Source organism: Bos indicus, chromosome 10, assembly GCF_029378745.1.
Source record: "Bos indicus isolate NIAB-ARS_2022 breed Sahiwal x Tharparkar chromosome 10, NIAB-ARS_B.indTharparkar_mat_pri_1.0, whole genome shotgun sequence".
Taxonomy (NCBI): domain Eukaryota; kingdom Metazoa; phylum Chordata; class Mammalia; order Artiodactyla; family Bovidae; genus Bos; species Bos indicus.
In genome coordinates, this window is record NC_091769.1 from 34,014,463 (window position 1) to 34,041,036 (window position 26,574).

The 26,574-nt window shown below is 41.6% G+C and overlaps 1 protein-coding gene across 6 annotated transcripts in view; it reads right to left on the minus strand.

Annotated features, from left to right (window-relative positions):
* Positions 1-633: 633 nt before the first annotated feature.
* The window catches only part of RASGRP1 (RAS guanyl releasing protein 1), a 178,280-nt gene continuing 152,339 nt past the window's right edge, over positions 634-26,574 (minus strand). For 4 of the 6 annotated variants that reach the window (XM_019968493.2, XM_019968491.2, XM_070797248.1 and 1 more), the window contains 11 exons: positions 25,925-26,098; positions 24,778-24,894; positions 20,309-20,584; positions 18,808-18,888; positions 15,569-15,673; positions 14,468-14,577; positions 13,529-13,673; positions 12,822-12,858; positions 11,955-12,107; positions 10,774-11,159; positions 634-3,155 (listed from right to left, as the gene is read on the minus strand). In XM_019968493.2, coding sequence (XP_019824052.1) covers positions 3,021-3,155; positions 10,774-11,159; positions 11,955-12,107; positions 12,822-12,858; positions 13,529-13,673; positions 14,468-14,577; positions 15,569-15,673; positions 18,808-18,888; positions 20,309-20,584; positions 24,778-24,894; positions 25,925-26,098 — 1,719 coding nt within the window. In that variant the 3' untranslated portion in view covers positions 634-3,020. Of the gene's footprint in view, positions 3,156-5,665; positions 5,809-10,773; positions 11,160-11,954; positions 12,108-12,821; positions 12,859-13,528; positions 13,674-14,467; positions 14,578-15,568; positions 15,674-18,807; positions 18,889-20,308; positions 20,585-24,777; positions 24,895-25,924; positions 26,099-26,574 lie in introns of those variants that run through there. The other 2 variants (XM_070797246.1, XM_019968492.2) reach the window with 2 other exon arrangements.

The window sequence follows — 26,574 nt, forward strand, 5'->3', positions numbered from 1 at the left end:
GGCATGCTATAGTCCATGGGGTCACAAAGAGTTGGACACGACTGAGGGACTCAACTAAACTGATTGAATGCATTCCACTATGGAGTTGACTAGAATCCATCCCCCTATTCCCCTTCATTGGTCTAGTTAAACAAAAGTTGCCTGGGGATTAAGGAAAAATCATGGCTATCTTTAATTACTCTAAATGATCACTAATCATGAGCACAAATGAATTACTCTGGGTGATCTGTACACTAGATTGAATGATCCTTTACCAATTCCATCCACAGTTTCAAAGTTTATCTTTTCTTGCTAGTTTTCTTAGATAGAACTGTGGATTTAAAGATGAAAGCCATAGAGAAATGACAGCCTCAGACTTGTCTCCTTCAGTGTTAAGTGTTTATAGACAATATTTGGGGATCACTGTCATTATGGAATAAGATGGGAAATGATTGAATATTTCTATATGTTACCACTTCATGTTACATATATAGAAAAATGTATACTGAGTAATTAGTTGCTTTGCTTTTCCTTTCAGGACAACTGGTTTGGTTAATAGAATTAGGGAGTGGTCTCAGCTGTTGATAATAGTAAAAATTCAGATAAAGCATCTACATGTTTATGAACTAGAAGAAACACAGGACATCTTTGTCGTAGGGATTCTACTGTCTTTTATCATATAAATATTACACAAAGAAAACTTACATTAGGTATCAAAAAAAAAAACACCTTTACAATCTGTACATGTTTTTTTCCTTGCAGTTCTTTTACATTATACATCTTTAAACAGAAATTCACAAGTGCCCAGTAAAACAGCAAATCAATTACCAAAGAAAAGAAGTGACACTGTTGTTAATGAAACAAGATTTGGCCTTGTTTTGACGGATAAATATATGCGCAAACTTACTTCAAGTTGATACAAGATAACACAGATTTGTACTGTAGGCTTGACAAAAAAATTTGTTCCAGATTATCTCTGTAGATTCCACTAATCCTATATTGCTCAGAGCAAATAATACTGATTTATACACTATACTTCTTTGGCCCTTGCTGGACTGTAAAGACCTGCGGTGAAACTACTGCTTCCTGTCCATTTCAGTAATAAATTCTGGAAGGCCTGAGAGCTTCTAGCCATGTTAATTAGACTAAGGAGATGGTGACCTTTTGAATTCCTCTAGATTACAAATTATTTACATACACTAACCTGGGCTCTGTATTTTGGATGGCATATATAAGAAGAATGAAAAAAATTCAATTGTGTTTTATAACTCCGCATAAAGAGATTGAGCTATACTGTCTTTGGTTTGTATCAGAGGAAATGAATAAGTCATTTTAAGGATGACTGTAAACTTATTTGTTCGATATAAGGTAAGTAGCAAAGTACTTCCTATACGATTATATACCAAGTTGTGGACCTAAACAGCCCTGCCAAGGGGGTTTCTGAGTTTGGATGTAGAAAAAGGTAAATTCGTGTGTACAGTGATTTTTTGAAACACTGAACACTAAGTGAAAGCTAGTCATTTGCTTTTTCACTAAAGCTCAGTACAAGGGGGTATGCAAATGGGAACTGGTCTTTCATGAAAGGAACTTCTTAAATGGTCTGAATCCTCCCAGGAAACTATACAGCATATATAGTTTGTTTCTGACTAAGACTTGGTGTTGCCAGTTTGGAACTTTTGGTTGTTGAGATTATATTCTTGGCAGTTGGTCAGCTTGTGTATGAATTTTAAGTCAGCTCGGCATTAGGCATCCAAGCATGGAAGGAAGAAAATGGCTGTGAAAGTTTTTTAGAGAAATAGTTTGACAGAGAAGTTTGTGAACAGTTGCCCAGATAATTAGTTGAGCCCATTTATCATTAACCTTCATTAATAGAAAACTCACAGGACTCTTGTGATTTTGCCAAACAATACAATTTACATTATAAGTAATTTCTTGTAACAAACTGAACTTTGTGAATTTGTACACATGACCAAAAGTCTAAACCACTTCCACATCTGACGGAGGAAACAGAATTCCAAGCCACATGCATGTCTGATGTTGTATATATAGAATATGTACATATGTACATGCTGTCAGCTATCATAGAAACCTCTCATCCAGTTAGCTTATTTGTAAATAGTATTAATAGTGAAGACAGTACCAGCACAAATTCAGTTCAAAAAAGTTCCTTCAAAAAAAATGGCACATGTAAGTTAGACTTTTTTTAAAAAAAGCTATAAATTCTTAATTCTATCCATTGTAGATTATGTAAGGGACAAATATGTTTGTGTTATACTTATTTTAGCCAATTAGCCAGCCATGTATGAGGTGGTAATAGCCACGTTTCCAGGTGCTTAATTTGGCTATTTTATCATGACTGTGAGACTAAAATTGAGTTGACTTGTAATTGGATGATGTCATGTTTAATAGCTCCTTCCTGGCCCCCACCCCCAAATTTATGGCTACATCTCTAGAAGTTGTCTTCTGGGTAGATATCCTTCTTTGTGTAAGAATATAGTGAAGAAGGAGGGGGAAAGGCAAATTGATTAGATCTGAGGTAGTGAAGTGGGAACCAGATTCGTAAAGAATGCTGAAATACAGAGGAAGTGATTTTCCTTTTGGAATGTGGGTATTTTTCCATCATAAGCAAGTTTTGGATGGAACAATGCCTCAGAAAAAGCCAGGGAAGGAAACATTCATTTTCCAGGGATTTTAGGTCTAAGGAAGAAGCAGCTGGACAGGTCATGTAGAAGAAGCTACCTTGTCAGAAAACTATAGTCATGTTTTTACCATGCTTTTGATATTAGTCCCAAGGGGAGAAAAAGTTTGTGGAATGAATGGCAAATATTTTGCATTCTTCAGCTTTCCTCCCTTTGATTCAACTGACTAGAAGAGAAAACCTTACTGCACAGTAAGAATCTTTTAAGTAAAAAAGTAGCTCCTTTTCTTTAAAGTACCCTTTTTAAAGCCAGTCAGTCTAAGGTTCTCCGGGTCTTTGTGTTGAGGTTTAGGAAGTGAGATCTCTGATACACTCTACAGTTTGTGTTTCTTGAGTTTCTGGGCTAAGAACAGTCACCCTGCTCCATCTGAGCCAAGACATGATTGTTTCTTGCAAGTTGGAGGGTTTCTATCTTCTTCTGTGCATATTTCAGTTGGATCTTTAGAGCATTATTATCTGCTTTCAGGGTATTTATTTCCTAAAAGAAAAGGAGAATGAGGTATGTTAATAAAGCAGGAATAAATGGCAGATTAGTAACATCAGGAGTACTACACTTGACTGGCATCTTTTCACTGTAGCTGCGAAACTGTTTTCAAGGTAGTTATTTTGCCCTGAATAAAAACTAAGTTAAATACTTATCAAATGATCATGTGTATCAGTTAGTTTTGTTATATCACATCTTTGTTATATCAAAGATGTGAGTAGCTAGCAGGCAGAATAAACCATTCATGGGCAATAGATGGATAATAAGAAAATCTTTGAATATTGTGTAGCAGACCTAAATGTGGCAGAAAAAGTCTTGGTCAGGTTTGAGGTATGAAAGCAATGACTTTGGAATATACTATGTGATATTACAGTTCACATGGGAGATTACATACATTATCCATATATTACATATTTTCTTCTCCAAATCATTGAAAACTAACAGACTTGATAAAGGTGAGAATTTTATCCTATCCCCTTAAACTGGGATTTAATTATCTAATTTGCAGTGATTTAGTTATAGAGTCAGCCATTGATTTCCAATGTTACAAATAGAAATTCAGTTTTTATATGGCTGAGTAATATTCCATTGTGCATATGGATTGATATATGTATATGCATTTACACACACATCTTTATCAATTCATCTGTTGATGGACACATAGTTTGCTTCCGTATCTTGACTGTTTAATACTGTAGACACTGGGGTGCATGTATCTTTTTGAGTTAGTGTTTTCATTTTCTTAGGATATATACCCAGGGGTGGAATTACTAATCAAATGGTAGTTCTTTTTTAGTCTTTTGAGAAATCGCCATAGTGTTTTCCATAGTGGCTATACCGATTTTCACTCCTACCAACTGTGTGCAAGGATTCCTGATTTCTGCACATCTTCACCAGCACTTGTTACCTTCTTGATCACAGTCATTCTAACAGGTATGAGATGATATCTCATTGTGGTTTTGATTTGCATTTCTCTGATTAGTGACATGGAACATCTTTTCATGTTCCTATCAGCCATTTGTATGTTTTGGGGAAAAAACCTATTTAGTTCTGGTTTTTAGATTTTGTTGTTGGTATTGAGTTGTATGAGTTATTTACATATTTTAAAGAACCCTTTATTGGATATATCATTTGCAAATACCTTCTCCCATTCAGTAGGTTACCTTTTCATTTTATTGATGGTTTCCTTACTGTGAAAAGCTTAGTTAATGTAGTCCCATTTGTTGATGTTTGCTTTTGGTGTCATGTCCAAAAATTCACTGCCAAAGACCAATGAAAAAGAGCTTCTTCCGTACTTTTTTTTCCCTAGCAGTTTCATAGTATCAGGCCTCATGTTTGTCTCTGATCCATTCTGAGTTAATTTTTATGAGAGGTGTAAGATGGGAGTCAAATTTCATTGCTCTGCATGTGCTGATCCAGTTTTCCCAACACCATTTGTGAAGAGACTATCCTTTTTGCCTTGGGTGTGCTCTGGGCTCTCTAGTATTAGTTCATTGCATACACGGGTTTAATTCTGGGCTGCTGTCGGTTCCACTGGTCTGTGTGTCTGTCTTTGTGCCAGTACCGTAGTGTGTTTTACTACGGTAGCTTTGTAGTATATAACTTGAAATGAGGAAGTGTGGTATCTCCAGCTTCTTTCATCAGGACTACTTAGGTTATTCATAGTCTTCTGTTGTTCCATACAAATGGTAGGACTTTTTTTCTATTTCTGTGAAGAATTCCATTGGTATTCTGATTCAATCTGTAGATTGCTTTGGGTAGTATGGGCATTTTAACAGTCCTTTAAAAAAATTATTGACTTTATTTACAATGTTTTGTTAGTTTCTGCTATAAGCAAAGTGATTCTTTTTCATATTCTTTTCCATTATGGTTTGTCACTGGATATTGAATATAATGCTCTGTGCTACACAGTAGGACCTTGTTGTTTATCTATTCTATATGTAATAGTTTACACCTGTTAATACCAAACTTCCATCCCATCCTTCCCCCACCCTCTCCCTTGGCAACCACAGGTCTGTTCTCTTACATTTGTAGGTCTTTTCTGTTTCATGGGTAAATTCATTTAGGTCATATTTTAGACGCCACTGCTGCTGCTAAGTCGCTTCAGTCGTGTCCGACTTTGTGTGACCCCATAGATGGCAGCCCACCAGGCTCCCCCGTCCCTGGGATTCTCCAGGCAAGAACACTGGAGTGGGTTGTCATTGCCTTCTCCAGTGCATAAAAGTGAAAGTGAAGTTGCTGTCGTGTCTGACTCTTCGCGACCCCATGGACTGCAGCCTACCAGGCTCCTCGGCCCATGGGATTTTCCAGGCAAGAGTACTGGAATGGGTTGCCATTGCCTTCTCCATTAGATGCCACATGGAAGTGAAATTTTTTTTTTGTTTTTCTGACTGACTTCACTTAGCTATGATAATCTCTAGGTCCATCTAAATAGCATTATTTCGTTCTTTTTTACACACACACATATACATACATATATATGCACACATACCACTATATCTGTACCTCATCTTTATCCATTTATCTGTCAGTGGATACTTAGGTTGCTTCCATGTCTTGGCTATTATAAGTAGTGCTGCTGTAAGGTGGTACTTAATTGCAGTTTTGATTTTCATCATGAGAAACGCTGGGCTGTATGAAGCACAAGCTGGAATCAAGATTGCCGGGAGAAATATCAATAACCTCAGATATGCAGATGACACCACCCTTATAGCAGAAAGTGAAGAGGAACTAAAAAGCCTCTTGATGAAAGTGAAAGAGGAGAGTGGAAAAGTTGGCTTAAAGCTCAACATTCAGAAAACTTAGATCATGGCATCTGGTCCCATCACTTCATGGGAAATAGATGGGGGGAAACAGTGACAGACTTTATTTTTGGGGGGCTCCCAAATCACTGCAGATGGTGATTGCAGCCATGAAATTAAAAGACGCTTAATCCTTGGAAGGAAAGTTATGACCAACCTAGATAGCATATTCAAAAGCAGAGACATTACTTTGCCAACAACGGTCTGTCTAGTCAAGGCTATGGTTTTTCCAGTGGTCATGTATGGATGTGAGAGTTGGACTATGAAGAAAGCTGAGTGCCGAAGAATTGATGCTTCTGAACTGTGGTGTTGGAGAAGACTCTTGAGAGTCCCTTGGACTGCAAGGAGATCCAACCAGTCCATCCTAAAGGAGATCAGTCCTGAGTGTTCATTGGAAGGAATGATGCTAAAGCTGGAACTCCAGTAATTTGGCCACCTCATGTGAAGAGCTGACTCACTGAAAAAGACTCTGATGCTGGGAGGGATTGGGAGTAGGAGGAAAAGGGGATGACAGAGGATGAGATGGCTGGATGGCATCACCGAATCAATGGACGTGAGTCTGAGTGAACTCCGGGAGTTGATGATGGACAGGGAGCTGGAATTCATGGGGGTCGCAAAGAGTCGGACACGACTGAGCAACTGAACTGAATAATTGTCTCATGATGATGAGCATCTTTTCGTTTGCCTGTTGGGCATCTGTATGTCTTCCTTGAAAGAATTTAGGTCCTCTGCCAGACATTTCAGCAGTCTTAATTCTTCTATCCATGAACACAGCATGTCTTTCCATTTGTGTCTTAGGTTTCTTTCTGCAAAGTCTTGTAGTTTTCCTTGTATAAATCTTTCATTTCCTTGGTTAAATTTATTACTAAATATTTTGTTTCTGATGCTATTGGGAACAGGGAAGTTTTCTTTTTCAGATGTTTCATCCTTAGTGTGTAGAAACACAACTGATTTCTCTAAGCTGGTTTTGTATCCTGCAGTTTAACTGAAAATGTTAGCTGCGACAGTTTTTTTTTTGTTTGTTGATGTTTGATCTTTGGGGTTTTTCTATATATGGACTCATCATCTGCAAGTAGTGACACTCTTGCTGTTACTTTTCTGATTGGGATGCTTTTTATTTTCTTGTCTTGTCTAATTGCTTTAGGTAAGACTTTCAGTACTTGAATAAGTGGTGAGAGTGGGCATCTTCGTCTTGTTCTTAATCTTGGTGGAAAAGCTTTGGAATTTTCTCCACTGAGTATAATGTTAGCTGTCAGTTTGTTATATATGGCCCTTATTATGTTGAGGTATATTCCTTTTATTCAGTCTGAGCAGGGTTTTTATCATGAAATAATGTTGTATTCTGTCAAATGTTTTTTTGCATCTGTTGAGATGACCACATGATTTTTCTTTCATTTTACTAATGTGATATAGTACATTTATTGATTTGCATATGTTGAACTGTCTTTGCATCCTAAGAAATAAATCCCATTTTTCATAGTTTATAGTATCTTTTTGATGTGTTCTTAAAAAAATCAGGTTGCTAATAACTTGTTGAGAATTTTTGCTTGTATACTTGCCAGTAACATAGGTCTATAGTTTGTGTTTCTTAGTGTCCTTATCTGACTTTGGTATTAGGGTAAAACTACCCTGATGGTTTGAAAGTATTCTATTTTTTAGAAAGCTTTTAAGAAGGACCAGTGTTAATTCTTTGAGTGTTGGGTAGAATTTGCCAATGAAGCCATCTGATCCTGGGTTTTCTGTGTTGGAAGGATTTTGACTACTGAGTCAATGCCTTTGCTTGTTATTGGTCTGTTTAGATTTCCTATTTTTTCTGGGTTCAGTCTTGGCCATTTCTGGAAATTTATACATTTGTTCTAGGTTATCTAATATGTTGGCATATTCATAAGTTTCTCATGGTTCTATGGATTTGTATAGTAACAGCTGTAATGTTGCCTTTTGTTTTTTTAATTTTACATATTGAGGCTTCTCTCATTTTTTCTTAGTGTGAATAAAGGTTTGGCAGTTTCACCTTTGGTTAGTGGGCCTGAAGTTTTGGTTCATGATGGTGCAACTTTTTTTTTTTTTAAGGCAACAGTCTTGGTTAAATGATTATTCACAGCTACCAATTTTGTTCACCTTTTTTTGTTTTTTTTCTGGTCTCTATTTTTCTTCCTGATAGCAGTGAATCAGCATGGAGTAGGCTAACCAACTCCCTTGGCTTCACAGCCCTCTCTGAGGTCCTATGTAGTACTTTCTGAAGGACAGGTGGGTAGAAATCTACTGGGTGTTCTGGTATAAGATGCACAGTCACTTTTGTTTATGAATGACCAATATGGTTAAACAAAAGGGGAGATTTACAAAGGAGTAACACACACTACCATGATGCCAACGTCCCTGGGTTTTAAGACTTTGAATCTCGTGTTCTTACCTTGCTTATACTGTACTGATTACCGCCCCCCCCCCCCCAAAATATGTGGGTGATTTGAGATACATGAGTTACTTCTCAACGTAAATTACCTAGATAGCTGTCTATTAGCTACTGTGTAGCACTGAGTACTTGCTATGTGCCAGGTAACTGCTGTTTAGTCACGTTCGACTCTCTTGCAACCCCATGGGACTTCAGCCAGCCAGATTCTTGCCTCGGAAAGCCCACAGACAGAGGAGTGGAGTGGATTGCAATTTCCTTCTCGAAGGGATCTTTCTGACCCCACAGATCAAACCTGCATCTCCTGCATTGGCAGGCAGATTTTCACTGAGCCACCAGGGAAGCCCCAGGTACTGTGTTACATGATGATAGAGGTGGGAATAGTATCAGACTGGCGATTTGAATCTAAGAGGCATTGTATTTTCTGCCGTCCTATGCTGGTTTAGAGGTGTAAACATACTTTTGGCAACCCACTCCAGTATTCTTGCCTAGAGAATCCTGTGGACAGAGGAGCCTGGTGGGCTGCTGTCCATAGGGTCACAGAGTCGGACACGACTGAAGTGACTTAGCAGCAGCAACAGCAGCATACTTACACTATTAGTATGTGCTGTACGTTATTTTAATATTACATATTATTTTAAATACTCTAAGACAAGGATAAAAATAGAGTTTACATGCTCTGGTATTACTGAGTGAGAATTAGTTCTGGACCTAACTCACTTTTCTGAAATCTTTCTACCACTCACTCTTTGCAGCAAGAAGTCGTCGTTGCCAACTACATTATTCCTTTTCATGGGCATGTAAAATGTCAGGATCTGAAGCAAGCTGTAGACAGCATGGACAATGTCTGGCTTTATGTACTTTACAGAGGACCAAACAGGTCACAGACTGTAACAGCAGCAGTAAGAAATAGTTTGGATAAGGAACCCAGGTGTTTGTCATCAAGACTGAGATTCTTTCTACACTATCAAGTTCACTTTTCAAAGTTTCTTTCATTGTTCTTAAAGGTTGATTCTGGCCAAGCCCACATTGTGCCACCATCTGTTTCTTAAAGCATGTCCTAAGTATTTCTGAGTGAGAGTACTTTTCATCTGGAAAATCTGTTATTTTATCAGGTGTGTGCTTCCTAATATTATGTTCTTTGTTCTAGGCACCAAACCGAGAGTTTTACAGGCCTCATCTAACTTGTTCCTTTGATTCAGTTCCTGGGGGTCTAGCAGGGAAGGCACAACACTTGAGGACCAGGCAGGGAGTCCTGAAACCCTATAGGGCAGTTTTACTATGTAGTGTGTAGAATTACGTAAGGAATTCTAGCCAGTTGTATGTTGGTTTTGTGTTTGTACTGATAGGCCTCCAAAAACACATTGCTGACCTTGATGTTCTGGGGGTAAAAAGCAGACAGGCCTTCTTCCCCTTTAATAAGGTGAATGATAATGTTGGAGCTAATGTGTCTTTGCTATCTCTAAAATAACTAAGTTACCTATCTTTGATAAGAAACTACCATCCCATGACAAGAGGTCTGTCTAACCAGCTCTCACTCTGAGCTTTGTACTCTACACAAAAAGAAGTACGTTAGTGATGACCCTACAGAATTATTTGGACAATGACCTGCTGCCTCCAGTTGTCCTAGCTCCTACTTTCCTTCCTTTCTTTTATAACCTTGTCTTTTCTCATGCCTCCATTACGTACATTATAATTAGGACATTATGAGCCTAATAGAGGAAAAAAAAAAAACTGGTACCACAACTGTTAGCAATTAATGGATTATATTGCCATATGTAATAATCAACTGTGCATTTACCAGCTACTGTTGATTTAGCTCTTCTAATGTATAAACATATAAATCAGTACATATTAAGTTTTAGAGGAAAGCTCCCTCATTTTACATTGAGGAGGAGGCTTTCTGTGCAGTGAGCTAAATAGTCTGTTTTGATAGCATGATGTTCATCTCCCTTGTTTTAAGAAGATGCCCAGGTAACCTTCATGAAGTACTCCCCCCAGTCCCCTCCCCAAACATAACTGAATAATGTAACAAAGACTTCTAGGGAGGGAATATTTAGGCAACTTGCCTTTAAGTCTAGAAAAAGGGTGTGGTGTCACCACAGTAAAGCTGGTCAGTAGAAACTGGTTTTTCTCAAGGAGCCTGCTGTGAAAAGAGCTTTGGACCTTGGTACCAGCACTTTGAGATTGTACCTTTATGGCAACAGGGAGCCCTGTCTGTCCTGTCCTAGATATGTAATGTGAACCAGGGCCCTCACTGGTTTCTTTGAGACAAAGCAGAATCCTTTTCTTACCTCTTTTCCTTTTCTTCCCCTTTATCTTTCTAATAATCAACCTGATTGGAATCTTCAGTTTACATGTTCTTCCCTGGTTAGAGTCTGCAAAAAAAGAAAAAGGAAGGTACCTGTTCCAGCTCTTGGTATGTTGGAAGCCTGAGGTGACGGAGCTCCTCCTTTGATTTTATGAAGGATTCTTTGTTCTCCCACTTGACGAAAGCCCGCTTCCTGACCAAGACTGGGCTGGGGCACGGAGATGTAGGGCTGGGCAGTACATACAGAGTATCCTGGGCTGTCTTCCTTGGGGATGACAGCACAAAGTGACTGGAAGGGCCCTCACTGCCAGGCCAAGACAGTGCTTCAGTCTGGGTGGCCATGTGGGCGACAGTCCTCTTCAGCCGAACAGAAATCTTCTGTGAGGATACTCCCATGAGCATGATGGTCCGATCCTTACTCTCCTCACTGTGTTCCGCAGCCTCCCCGTTAGGGAATGTGAAAGGTCCTTCCTCAGGTGCTGTAGGAAGAAGACATGTTGGTACTTTAGCTTAGAAAAGCAGGCACTCGAAATTCACACATGAGTATCAAACGAGGCTTTTCTTATTGCTACAGGAGTCCACAGGCCCAAAGTAGACTTACTACTTTTAGGCAGCCAGGTTAGGGGGTGAGGCAGCTGAATTCAGAGGCCTTGCTGGGCAAGCTATGGCTGTTGGTGTCAGGCTTCATCCACCATGAGAAAAGGCCATCCTTAAAGGCTCTTTTCCTGTTGGTTGCTTTCTTTTGCTCCCCAAAAGGCAGAGTGCCTAAGATTCCATCCCAAGGTTTTTGTATGTCTAGGAATTTGCTCTAAATCACAGAAGGGGGTTTACTGGGCATCACTGTTACCTACTAACTGGTGGTCAGTTTTTTCATTACAAGCAGACCTTGCCTTATAGCACTTCTACATCAGTGTTCATTTGTTGCCCATAGTACACCCATGTTTAACCTACCCATTCTTCTTCCCGGAAGTTCTAGGAAAGCCTCACTACTGGACAAAGCTTGGGGACAGATGGTCTGCGGGTGCAGCCCCTTCCCAGGCTTCAGTCTGAGTCCCCAGACCTTCATGCTGTTCTCTGCCACCTTTCTCCTAAGAACGTCTGCATTGTGTGTGACAGAACTGTGGTGCCCACAGGTGACAAGGAACTCTTAATAACACAAGGTGCATAATATAGTTTCCATTATGAGTAGGAAGGACAGAGGTAATCTTTGCTTCCCCAAAACTATATTCTTCTGACTTCATTTTCCAGGATGAATGTTCCCAGTGCCTGCTTACCATGGAGCAGATCTTTGGCTCCCAAGGAGCAAAGGTTGGACGTTGGCCCCACAGAGGTGCTGATCTCTGTGGGAGCTGTTGAGTTCTTGGCTCGCTTCTTGCATTCGAACACAACCAGGTCTTTGCATTGTTTGTGGCAGTTCATCCCACAGTCTGTGGACAAGACACCCTGGTCAGGAAGTCCTTCACTTTCTCCTCCAGCGTCTCAAAGCCACACCCGTGCACTGTTCTTGTCACATATGCCTTTCCTAAGTTCTGGAGCTAGGGCATCTAACATTTCTAATGAACTTAGCATTCTTCTTACTGGGTCAACCCTGGATCTCAGTCTTGTCACAGCCCTTATCATGAGTTTGAGAATCAGAAGTGGCATCCTGTTATCTTGGGCAGAAGAAGGGGTGTCTTTTTTGGTCATCCTGCACATACTGCCCACTCTAATGAGACCTCTAGAGGCTCCCAGCTGTTAGGTCTTAATCTTTCTTCCTTTCAGTTAAATGTCTTTGCTCCTTTACTCTTGAACTTTTCTAGTCACAAGGACAACTATGGTAAAAGGAAAGCTGACAAGGGCCTTTGGTAATCACTTATCTTCTGTTTCAAAAGTGATTCTGTGCCTGTCTTTGGGGACCCATGACCACATGAGAACATAATCTAGCAGTCACCCCAATTTCCAGGGCAACCCAGGCAAAGAGAGGATCTTGTAACAGAGGCTGCATAACTTGTCACCTAGGGATTCCTCTCTTTGTGGTGGCAGTCACTCTCAGGGGTGCTCTAGGGAAGCCAGTTAGGGGAGGAGGCTGTGAGTCAAACATGCCTTACAGGAGAGCCCCTAGGACCAGGGAAGACAACACGCTGGACAAAGCTGAGCCTTACCTTTACACCGATACCCTTGTTTGATCACTCCCCAGAGCTGTGAGACAAAGAGGAGATGGTTAGAATGTGCTGCATGTCCATGATCTTACCTGGTATGAACCTAGACACTGAGATCCATTCTTTTATTTTTCTGCATTCTTCTCTGCCTCAGGTGGGAGGGAAACCTCATTTATCTCTCATGTGTCTTTATCCCTCCTGGTCTTAAACTGAAAACAGGAAAAGTTTGTGCCAATCAGAGTTAAGTGTTCAAAAAGCTTATACTACAGTGGATTTATGACTCAACGTCTACAGTGGATAGATCACAGGACAAATAGGATTCTTGAGACTCCAAACGAAAGGGCAAGAATATAGAATCCTGGGGTCAGGGATGGGGCAGCTATCCAGGTGACTTCTTTTGAAGGGGGAAGGATGTCTCATATTTCTATTTTCTAACATCTAAAAAAGTATAGCCTCAATTCAACATTTCCTCACCATTTTATTTGAGGCCGCACCTACCAGAGGGAAAAATAAGTCAGGAAGAAATGGGAAAAGATGAGTGAAAAGTAAAACCCACGCATTTAAGGACAGGGTTACCACAGGTGTTTCCTTAGACTCTAGGCTGGGACAATTTGATAAAATGTATGTGAGGGCTGTGCCTGGTTAATCTCTTAAACTATCTCATACTCCTCCCCAAGTTCAACCCTGAAGCACTCTTAAGAACAACTCACAAATCCAGCACAGTTGTCACAGAAAGTAGGCTTCAGGTAGGTGGTCTCTTGGAAGTTGTGAGGAAAACCGAGGCCCAACTTGGAGTAGATGGAGCTGGCCCTCATGAAGTAGGCCGTGATCTCGTCTCTGCTGATGAGGCCTTCCCTGCCAGCAAATGAGAGATGAGGTGTGAGTGGAGTTGGGTCACAAGACTCCTTCTAGCCTTAGAAACTCACTGTCTTTGTATCCTTGAGGGGTAGAGGGGTAGTACAGTATGTATTACCTGACAGTTACTTCCAACAGCCCTCCTCTTAATAAGGATGAGTAGGTTGCATGTAATAATTAGGTAAGATGACACTACTTATCTCTGCAGTTACTCTTTGGCTAAACCAAAGAGTAGGTTTGGTTCTCCTAACTAATTTAACCACTATGCATTAAGACTTCAAAAAGAAGTGATGGAAATGTGGGTATAGGGAGACAAATACCTTATGCTGTAGCTTCTGGCTTTAGACAGTATATCTACATAGCTGGAACCCACCAATCAAACTTTTGGTTTCACACAGAGAACCACCAACATAGAACTTATGTAATCTTGAGAAAAGTAAATATGCAAAATATTAATAAATATTAGTTTCTCATGATCTGTAAGGAAAGCAAGAAGAGATTTAAACTTTTTCTTAACTTTTTTTTTTTTTGAGTTGGCTGTTCCTAAACCGGCAGTTACGGAATCCTCAACTCAGGCATTTCAAAAAAGCATGCATTTTCTCCTGGTCCATTGTGGTCCAAACTGAAGCCAGACAGGCATTTGCTTCATGATGGCTCTCTTAGATCCAAAATTCATTCAGTGACCACAGTAGCATATGTAAACATATGAGTTTACAGATTCTTCCAGCAGAACCTCCATGAGGCATTCTCATCACCAGACTCATAACCACATATTCCCATGCACCAACTCTCACCTGTCTTTATCCATCACACAGAAGGAAAATGGAAAACTTGCAGCAATCTTTTCAAATTCTTCCTGGGAAATGTATCCATCCTGGTCATGATCATAGTTCTTGAAGACAGACTGTGAAAAAAGGTATTTCTTTGGTGATTACCAAGGGAGAAATCACGCATACCCAAATGACCAAGGGGCTGGAACACCTGTAAAAAGCCTCTCCTCAGTCCTAAGTGACAGGAACAAGGAAACCTGCTCCTTAAGATGCCGCAGAGACTCGGCGGGTCACATCCCAGTCTCTGCAGTCACCAGCATCTGGAGGGTGGCTGCTGCTGCTGCTAAGTCGCTTCAGTCGTGTCCGACTCTGTGCGACCCTACAGATGGCAGCCCACCAGGCTCCCCGGTCCCTGGGATTCTCCAGGCAAGAACACTGGAGTGGGGTGCCATTTCCTCCTCCAATGCATGAAAGTGAAAAGTGAAAGTGAAGTTGCTCAGTCAAGGGTAGCTAGGCGCTTTCAGTTCCATTAGCATGTCAATAGGCCGCTCCCCACCCCCAGCTCACTGTGCCCATAGTGCCCCTCACTGAGGGACGTCCCCTCCCTCCACTCTGCCCTTCCTCCACTCCACAGCTCAGGCTGCAGTGTAGCTTCTACTAGGAGCCTAGTCCAAAGTGCTCCCGTCATTTGCTGGCTTGTACTTTTGTTACACTGGAAATAGTCCACAGGATAAATACAGAAATATGAAGGCATGTAGCACAGTGAATTGAATCAAGTAGTGCCAAACTTTTTAGATTCTCCTTATCACCTTTAACTTAAAGCTTTTCTAACCCCTCTCTGCCTGCAAATCAACTCACAGCCTTTAAGTGTATGCTGTCTTGCTAGGCTTTTAAGAGGTACACTTCCGTCCATGAGGCCCAAGTGTGTTGGCAAAATGTAACTTCTGAACTGTTTGCAGCCACAATGTGAGAAGTGGTTCCCCGTGCTCAGGAAGGAAAGTTCCAAATTTCTTACCCTTTCTGTTTCTACTGCTGTACTCCCCTAGCCAACCCCCTTTCCCCCGCCCCGAACTAAACCAGGCAGTACCTTGCTTTTTGCCTGCATGGAAACACAGCTGTACTTACATCCACCATCCTCTGGACGTGTTTGCTTATGGTCTTTGGATCAGGCTTGGGAGATACTCCAGAGGCCCAGTCCACTACTACTGGTGGCTTTGAAGGTGTTAGTGGCTAAAATGAAATATTTAGAGAAATCCCAATAACTATAATGCAGTCTTATAACCTACAGCTCTTTGTTTTCCCATTACCTGGTAGTTGCATCTATGGATAACCGTCAACTACACAGTGGCAGGGAGCAGAGGGCCCACATGTAATCGTAATCTAGAACAGTTCTCTCTCCATTAAACTTTTTGTTGAAGCTACTGACAGAGTAAAGCAGTAGTTCATTTAGATTTCCTCCCTGTAAAGCAACTAGAGAAAGAATAAAAAAATAAAATTGATAAACCTCTAACCTTTAGCCAGACTCATCAAGGAAAAAAGAAGAGAGGGCTCAAATCAATAAAGTTAGAAATGGAAAAGGAGAAGTTACAGCTAACACCATAGAAATACAAAGGATGATAAGAGACTACTACTACAAACAACTATATGTCAATTAAACTACCTAAAAGAAATAGACAAATTCTTCGATACAATCTTCCAAGACTGAACTAGGAAGAAATAGGAAATATGAGCAGACCAATCACAAGTAGTAAAATTGAAATGGTGATGTAAAAAACTTCCAACAGACAAAAGTCCAGGACCAGATGTCTTCACAGGTGAATTCTATCAAACATTTAGAAAAGAGGTAACACCTATCCTTCTGAGGCTCTTCCCAAAAAATTGTAGAGAAAGGTAGACTCCCAAGCTCAATCTATGAGGCCACCATCGCCCTGATACCAAAACCAAACAGAGATACCACACACACACATAAATATTACAGGTTCATATCGAATACAGAAGCAAAAATCCTAGATGAAATACTGAGTTGGCCAAAAAGTTCATTTCCTTAACATTTTACGGAAAAATACAAACTTTTTGGCCAACCCAATACTAGCAAACCAGATCCAACAATGTATTAAAAAGGATCATACAGCATGATCAAGTAGGATTTATAGCAGCAACACAAAGATTCTTAAGTATCCACAAATCACTCAATGTGATACATCACATTAACAAACTGAAGAATAAAAACCATATGATCATCTCAATAGATGCAGAAAAGGCTTTCAATAAAATTCAACACCCATTTCTCATAGTGGGCGTAGAGACTTACCTCAACATAATAAAGGTTATATATGACAAATGCACAGCTAACATCGTTTTCACTCATAGGTGAAAAGCTGAAAGCATTCCCTCTAAGATCAGGAACAAGACAAGGATGTTCACTGTCACCATATTTATTCAACACAGTTATGGAAGTCCTTGCCATGGCAATCAGAGAAGAAAAAGAGAAAAAATCCAAATTGGAAAAATCAGTAAAACTATCACTGTAGAGGACATAATACTATACATAGAACATCCTAAAGATTCTACCAGAAAACTAGAGGTTGTCAATGAATTTGGTAAAGTTTCAGACTACAAAAATCTCTTGCATTCCTATACACTAATAATGAAATATCAGAAAGAGAAATTAGGGAAACAATACCATTTACCATTGCATCAAAAAGAGTAAAATACCTAAGCATAGAGCCTACCTAAGGAGACAAAAGACCTGTATGCCAAAAACTAAGGTGCTGATGAAAGAAACTGAAGATGACACAAACAGATGGGAAGATATGCCATATTCTTAGATTGGAAGAATCAGTATTCTTCCAAGGACTACCCAAGGCAACCTACAGATTCAACACAATCCCTACCAAGTTACCCATGGCATTTTTCACAGAACTAGAACAAACAGCTTTAAAATTTGTATGAAAATACAAAAGATCCCAAATAGCCAAAGCAATCCTGAGAAAGAAAACCAACTGCAGGAATTGGACTCCTTGACTTTAGGCTATACCACAAAGCGACAGTAATCAAAACAGTATGGTACTGGTGCACAAACAGAACTATAGATCAGTGAGACAGAACAGAAAGCCCAGGAATAAACCCACACAAAGGAGGCAAGAATATACAATGGAGAAGAGTCTTTTCAGTATGTAGTGCTGGGAAAACTGGATAGCTACATGTAAGAGAATGAAATTAGAACATTCTCTAACACCATACACAAAAATAAACTCAAAATGGATCAAAAACCTACATGTAAGTCCAGATTCTATAGAACTAGAGGGAAAACATAGGCAGAATATTAACATAAATCACAGCAATATCTTTTTGATCCACCTCCAACAGTAATGAAAATAAAAACAAATGAGACCTAATTAAACTTAAAAACTTCACAGCAAGGAAACCACAAAACAACCAAAGACAACTGAGAAAATGGAGAAAATATTTGCAAAAAAAGTGACAAGGGATTAATCTCCAAATATACAAACAACTCATGCAGCTCTCCTTAAAACCAAACCCTATATATATTATAAAAAAGGCAGAAGATCTAAATAGATAGTTCTCCAAAGAAGACACAGAGACAGCCAAAAAGCACATGAAAAGATATTCAACATCACTTATCAGAGAAGTTCGAATCAAAAGTACTTTGAGGTATCACCTCACACTGGTCAGAATGGCCATCTTCAAAAAGTCTACCAATGATAAATGCTGAAGAAGGTGGGGAGAAAAGGATGCCCTCCTACACTGCTGGTGGGAATGTAAATTGGTACAGACATTATAGACAATAGTACAGATATTCCTTAAAAAACTATAAAGAGAACTACTGTATGATCCAGCCATCCCACTCCTGGGCATATATCTGGAGAAAATCGTACTTTGAAATGATTTATGCACCCCAGTGTTGATTGCAGCACTATTTACAATAGCCAAGACATGGAGGCAACCTAAATATCCACGAACAGATGAATGGATGCAGAGAAACAACTGATGTGAAGATGCTTTATAATCAACAGGAGGGCAAGGTCACTCCAGCCCACCATATCCCCTCTCTAACTAGTAAACCACTGACTGATTGTCCCACTTCTGACACTCATGGCATGTTGTTATTTACTGTTCACATAGGAGTCTTATCCCCTTGAGTACTGTGCAGGCTCTCTATGGTCAGGAACTATTCCTCATATGTACTCAGGTCTTCCTTATTCCTAGCACAATGTTAGTCACATAATAGAAACATAATATGCTTCTTAAATTGAACTAAAGTCTATTACAAGATCAATGACCTTGATGAGCAACTTGTAAAGCACCTCTTAAATATGGGAGGCTTAGTATGAAAAACTCACTGGGGCTTTGTGATTCCTGGGTTCCCGGGCATAGGAAAGTTCGTAGATTTCATCTTCAGTGTAGTAGAGATCTAGGGATAACTGCCAAGCAAAGTAGAACAGAGTTAATTGCTAGGATGCTGTTTGCCAGTGTTTCTTTCCTGGTGTTCCCTCTTCCAGGCTGTAAGTTACTTGTTAAAAATTCATGAAGTTTTGGGGATATAACATCTACTACTGGAGTAGGGCAAGCATTAGTTCTTCAGAATGTTTCTAAATTTGGAGAAGATCCTTTTGAACTACAGTTAAATAGCTAAGCTTCTATGTAGAACCTAGACCAAAGGCCCTATCTGGTCAGACAGTCCACACCTCAGGTGTTCTCTCCCAAAGCAGACTGAAAGGACAGTTCATGGCCAGATACTACTGAAATTTGATTCCAGCAACAGAATTCCATTTAGGTGACAATTATCAAATGATATTAAGAGTTTATGTATTTTAGAACTTTAAAATTTTAGAGGACAGCAGTCTTAGAAATAATCTTGTTCTTAACCTAATTCTATGGAAGGACTTCAGGGGTTTAAGAACTCAAAAACATGCATATTTTTTTGAGTGCGGTTTATGTATGTTTTGGGTATAAGAATGTTTGCTGCTTTCCTCACAAAATTTGTAATCCAAGAAAATTAAGTTTCGGTGCCTCTTTTCTCAGATGTTACTGTCTTAAGGATGAGACCAGCCACAGTCACCTGGCCAATTAGTACAAAGGCTGGGATTAGATACCAGCTAAATGCAAAGCCTGAGGAACTATCAGAATAGTCCCCTGAGGTACGAAGAGGCTACAGTGATTATTCCATGCTGCAAAAAGAAAAAGCGCAGATTAAAAATTGTACAATTTTAGTACTGAAAGAGAAGTGAGAAGTCATCACAGAGATGAACCCCTCTGATTTTACAGAGAAGGAAACAGAGTTCTGTGCCCACAGTCACACAGCTGGTGAACTACAAAACCACAGTCTGGAAGGGAGTTCATTTGCTCTCATGCTGCACCCAAAGGGCACATCCTCGTCTCCCACACCACGACAAGTGCTCACCTGCCCTGGGCTTGAATGTCTCTGGAATCTAAGCCAGTGGTGGCAGGACCCAAATAATGAACCTGTTTTTGTTTTTTTTTAACTCACTGCCATGTCCCCCCAACCCCCACCGTTTTGTTTTTTTTTTTAATGAAAACCCACTGTCTCCATCTCTTACCAAGTCTCGTATCATGATTTGCTATCAGCTCCTCCCAGACAGCTTAGGACTGGCTTTTCGAGAAGTTCAAGGTGCACAGCCCTGGAGTCCCACCACCTGGGTCTAAGACCAGGCTCTGCCACTTAATAACGTGCAGCCTCTGCCAAGTGACGTATTTTTGCCTCAGAATCCCCATCCGTAAAATGGACATAATGATAGTATCTACTTCACAGAGTTTTGTGAGGCTTCACTGAGCTGATATTTGATAAGGAAGTGCTAGTAATTTGTCTTCACGGAGCCTCACCGTCAGCAGGTGCACCAGGTCCTTATTGGCCTCCAGGGGCGGGGGCACCTCCTGTAGCTGGACTAACTCATTGATGTGGTTGTACAGGGCCAGCAGCTTATGGACGTTCACCTTCCCCTCCTCCAGGTAGTCAGGCATGGCTTCGTACAGGGAGATGAGGTCCTTGAGGTGCACCCCCAGGATGGGGATCTTGAAGTCGGTGCACTCCCCATAAGCACGCCGGTAGTTGTCGTAGTTTCTACAGGAGGACAGCAGCTCAGTCATCTCACCTAGAACCTACGGAACAGAAGAGGAGAGCTGGTCACAGGCACCCTCCAGGCGGGCTCTGCTGTCTGCAGCAGCCTCCTGTTTACTCTTAGCCCCTACCGTGATCGCACCTGGTGCCTGACGAGTCAGGCGTGGGGCGATCCATCTCAAGGTGCAGCTTCTGACTCTCCACTGGCAGCTCCAACTTAACGTCACATGTCACAGAGCAGACTTACCAAGCGCAAGGTGTACTCTATTTCACAGCTGGAAAATTCTAAGTAAGGTTTTAATATTTTTATGTTAAAGTTGTTCTTTTAAAAAATAAGTGATACAAGCACATGATAAATTTTTTTTAAAGGTACAAGATTATACAGCACATGGCAAGTGTGCCTCTGAACTGTGTCCGCAGTGCCCTTCCCTTGTGTCTTCCAGAGACAAAGTGAAGTGTGCTGCCCACAGCTGGCGTAGGGAAGGGTGTGTTTCCAGTGTGGCACTTCAGTCCTCTGTCGAGTGTTCATATTTCTTATGCTGGGCTCTGTGGGCCTTCACTCAGCGAGTCTCAGGATGGGCCTATGTCTAGGAAGCAGGTGACAGTCCACTCACAGACTGAAACCCTGGACAGAGAGACTGAACAGGATAGACCGATTCCTGGCATAGGACCGGACAGGGATGAGGCGGAGGCCTGGGGACTCTGCATTAGAGGCTGTGCTCTGCTATGGCCTAAGGGTGCTAGGCAAGGGTGCAGCCACATCTCCTGCTCCTTCCAGCACACCTGCTTCAAGTCAGCATGTGGTTCACAGAACCCCATCCCCATGTGTGGTGACCAGCTTTCTCAGAAACAAAGACAGGAAGAAGAGACTCCCTGCCAATCATGTCACAACACAAAACAACAATTTTAAACGCTGTGCCGGAAATTTGTAATTCATAAAATTGTGGCCTGGGAAGCACCATTTCTCCCTGATAAAGTTACTTGAGATCTGAGAGTCAGCCTCCCACAGTCACAAGGCTGCAAGAGAGCACAGTTCAATTCAGTTCAGTCGCTCAGTCGTGTCCGACTCTTGCGACCCCATGAATCCCAGCACGCCGGGCCTCCCTGTCCATCACCAACTCCTGGAGTTCACTCAGACTCACGTCCACCGAGTCAGTGATGCCATCCAGCCATCTCATCTTCTGTTGTCCCCTTCTCCTCCTGCCCCCAATCCCTCCCAGCATCAGAGTCTTTTCCAGTGAGTCAGCTCTTCGCATGAGGTGGCCAAAGTACTGGAGTTTCAGCTTTAGCATCATTCCTTCCAAAGTATTCCCAGGGCTGATCTCCTTCAGAATGGACTGGTTGGATCTCCTTGCAGTCCAAGGGACTCTCAAGAGTCTTCTCCAACACCACAGTTCAAAAGCATCAATTCTTTGGCACTCAGCCATCTTCACAGTCCAACTCTCACATCCATACATGACCACAGGAAAACCCATAACCTTGACTAGACAGACCTTTGTTGGCAAAGTAATATCTCTGCTTTTCAATATGCTATCTAGGTTGGTCATAACTTTCCTTCCAAGGAGTAAGCATCTTTTAATTTCATGGCTGAAATCACCATCTGCAGTGATTTTGGAGCCCAAAAAAATAAAGTCTGACACTGTTTCCACTGTTTCTCCATCTATTTCCCATGAAGTGATGGGACCAGATGCCATGATCTAGGTTTTCTGAATGTTGAGCTTTAAGCCAACTTTTTCACTCTACACTTTCACTTTCATCAAGAGGCTTTTGAGTTCCTCTTCACTTTCTGCCATAAGGGTGGTATCATCTGCATATCTGAGGTTATTGATATTTCTCCCAGCAATTGATTCCAGCTTGTGCTTCTTCCAGTCCAGTGTTTCTCATGATGTACTCTGCATATAAGTTAAATAAGCAGGGTGGCAATATAGAGCCTTGACGTACTCCTTTTCCTATTTGGAACCAGTCTGTTGTTCCATGTCCAGTTCTAACTGTTACTTCCTGACCTGCATACCAATTTCTCAAGAGGCAGATCAGGTGGTCTGGGATTCCCATCTCTTTCAGAATTTCCCACAGTTTATTGTGATCCACAATCAAAGGCTTTGGCATAGTCAATAAAGCAGAAATAGATGTTTTTCTGGAACTCTCTTGCTTTTTCCATGATCCAGCGGATGTTGGCAATTTGATCTCTGGTTCCTCTGCCTTTTCTAAAACCAGCTTGAACATCTGGAAGTTCATGGTTCACATATTGCTGAAGCCTGGCTTGGAGAATTTTGAGCATTACTTTACTAGCATGTGAGATGAATGCAATTGTGCGGTAGTTTGAGCATTCTTTGGCATTGCCTTTCTTTGGGATTGGAATGAAAACTGACCTTTTCCAGTCCTGTGGCCACTGCTGAGTTTTCCAAATTAGCTGGCATATTGAATGTAGAACTTTCACAGCATCATCTTTCAGGATTTGAAATAGCTCAACTGGAATTCCATCACCTCCACTAGCTTTGTTCGTAGTGATGCTTTCTAAGGCCCACTTGACTTCACATTCCAGGATGTCTGGCTCTAGGTCAGTGATCACACCATCATGATTATCTGGGTTGTGAAGATCTTTTTTTCTGTGTATTCCTGCCACCTCTTCTTAATATCTTCTGCTTCTGTTAGGTCCATACCATTTCTGTCCTTTATCAAGCCCACCTTTGCATGAAATGTTCCCTTGGTATCTCTAATTTTCTTGAAAAGATCTCTAGTCTTTCCCATTCTGTTGTTTTCCTCTATTTCTTTGCATTGATTGCTGAGGAAGGCTTATCTCTTCTTGCTATTCTTTGGAACTCTGCATTCAGATGCTTATATCTTTCCTTTTCTCCTTTGCTTTTCACCTCTCTTTTTTCACAGCTATTTGTAAGGTCTCCCCAGACAGCCATTTTGCTTTTTTGCATTTCTTTTCCATGGGGATGGTCTCGATCCCTGTCTCCTGTACAATGTCACAAACCTCATTCCATAGTTCATCAGGCACTCAAGAGAGCACACACCTGAGCAAATAGGGCTGGGGAATGTGGAGTCGGGGAAAGGCTCACAAGATGAGAGATGAGCAGCAGAGACGCTAGAGAACTTTCTGTTCCCCACAGAAAGTGAAATAAACCACTGGGGGACACTAGCTTTAACCCTGGTCTTAGGAATTCACTCTGCAGACCACCCCGAAGGTCCAGCAGCTTTGCAGAGAAGCAAGCTTGTCAATATGACATGAAGGCACATTCGTGTCTGTGATTCTCTCCCTGGGTCACCTCTGATTTGGAACAGTATGTGCCTCTTCAGTTGTTCTGCCTGGTGTCAGCCAGCATAATCCAAAAATTAGAAGGTTATCAGACCACTGGAAGGTAGGGGTGGGGCAGCACCCTCCAACCCCAGTGTTGTGAGAGCAGGGATGGCTAATAAGAGACTTCCTGAAAGGGTGAACATCTGGGAAAAGCAGATGGGACACTGAGGCTAAGGTATCTCTTCCCTAAGAAGAGAGTCTCCTGTGTCAGCTTGGAGGTGGGGGCTGGGGTTTGAGTTCAGTAAGAAAGGCCAGGTGAGATGAAATACTCAGAGCAGTCATCATCAAACCTATATTATACATAGCTGCATTTATATCTGCACTATATCATAATGGTTTATATGTATAATAATAGTCCTGTATCATAAAGGATTAAAGTCTCTGTAAAATCTAATGTAGGAAAGTACATAGGACACTTAATAAATACCAATAAAATACCACCTATTACAAAATCGTACCTGAAAAGCTTATTTCCAACTATCTGGGAAAATTCAACTTTCCAGAATGGCACTCTCCAAGGTTTGTGGCTAGTTAGATTTCTAACGTGTCACTATATAACCTCACTTGACATGCAAACTGAACTACGGTCACTGAGCCACCACTGTTCCTTGCTCAGCAAGGGAGTCAGTACTAAAGATGGTGGCTCTGGACACTCAGTGGCCAATGAGCATGGAAAAGAGGCACATGTTCCAAATCACCAGCGGGAATGAGGGCAGTAACACTGTGGCCAGACTGACTCAGTCACCCGCAAATCTGTGATGTCCCCACCCTGTGGGTTTACTTAAGGGGTTCTCTCCTGGGTATTCTGCCTTGTTAAAAAAGGGATGGCGTGGCTTGGAAATGCTCTCTGGGTTGCCCCTCAAGGAGGAAATGCTGACACTGGTCCTAGGAATGCTGCTGAAGGGCCCTAGAGGAGACAGGAGCACTGACCTTATTGATTTCATGCGGGACATGTGAACTTGTCTCCTTGAGCCTGGAAATAGAGCTGTGACATAACCCTCCGATCACGGCCATCAACGTATTGAAGTTCTGCAGCTGATGGAGCTTCTGTGACACAGAAAACAGATGTTAGCAGAGTCACTGTACATGTCAGTTATGTGGGAGCTTGAGGCTGTCTCTTGTCTCTGTGCTGTGAGTATTCCTAATTCTGGCCAAAGGCTAGTGATCAGGTATTGCAGTTTTCCAAACATTTCTTTTCTCAGGCTTAGTTCTAGACCAGCAGATCCCAAATCTAGCAAAGCATCCCATCTTCTTCCTTTCATTTCAGCTGGTCTGCAGACAACTCTCTACATCAGTCGTTTCTAAGAAACACCCAAAGTACTTGTTTAACACAAAGATTCTGGACCCAAGTCCTGATGTTTAGATTCCCTGGAGCTGAGGCTGAGCTTTAGGGATCTGTGATTTTAACATAGCTCTAGTTAATATGAGACCAAGTGGTCCATGTACCACACTTTAAGAAACACTGGTTTAGAACATTAAAGCTAGAAAAATATATTATTCGGTGTAATCTTTTATATACTTTACCCCAAAGTAACCAGACTGTTTTATTTTTGAGGGCAACACCATGGCTTAAACAGGACTGTAACTAACTGGGATAGAGTGCTAGAATCTCTGTGAAATTTCAGATATGTGTTCATAGTATCTGCTTTTTTCTTATCACATGCTTAAAACATACTCCTCAAACACTAAACCCAGCCATTCAACATAACTTGGGCTCACAGACCTAAATCAAGCTGGCCCAGCTGTACTGAAATCTGAATTACCCTTTCCTTTGCTAAGTGGACCACATTAGGTAAAACAAAGCTGGCTGGTAAGCACCTTCTGAAACGTGTTAAAGATTTAAACAGAACTAAAGATGTACCCTGACTCTGAAGACGGACTACATGGCCCTCTCCATACTGATCTCATGTGGGATGTAGAAAAGTCATCATATCGAGATCTGAGGACAGGTGAAGGTGCACAAACCCCACCAGGAGATTCATGAGGGGAAAGCAGCTCTCAGGGACAGACTAGGCTGAGGGGAGAGGGAGTAATTTACCCGGTAGCCCAGGCCTCAAGTCTTCATCCAGTCACTCACCTGAGCCACCTGGATGAACTTGATGAAGACTTCAGCTCGGAGCTGGGGGGTGGGGCGGCTGAGAACCATCAGCTGCACCCACTGGGAGATGCCGTTGCACAGAGCAATGGACCGCTCCATGGTGGGGTTCTCCTTCACGCAGCTGTTCACAAGGTAATTCTGATAATCAGAGAACTGGGGAAAAAGAAATTCATCACGACTGCGCTCCTGCACTCCTGGAGACCCGAGGGGCATGCTGCCTCTGCTAAGCTGATGGCCAGCATCTGCTAAGGGACAGAGGAGCTCCTGGGCCTCCTCTCCTTTCCTGCCAGCAAGGACAGCAGGAAGGACATCTTTCTTATTCCACGCACAGCATGCCCCTCTACATCAGAAGTCATTAGGCATAAATGGATGTGTACATATACTGCAGCTGCTGCTGCTGCTAAGTCGCTTCAGTCGTATCCAACTCTGTGCGACCCCATAGACGGCAGCCCACCAGGCTCTCCGTCCCTGGGATTCTCCAGGCAAGAACACTGGAGTGGGTTGCCATTTCCTTCTCCAATGCATGAAAGTGAAAAGTGAAAGTGAAGTCGCTCAGTTGTGTCCGACTCCTAGCGACCCCATGGACTGCAGCCTACCAGGCCCCTCTGTCCATGGGATTTTCCAGGCAA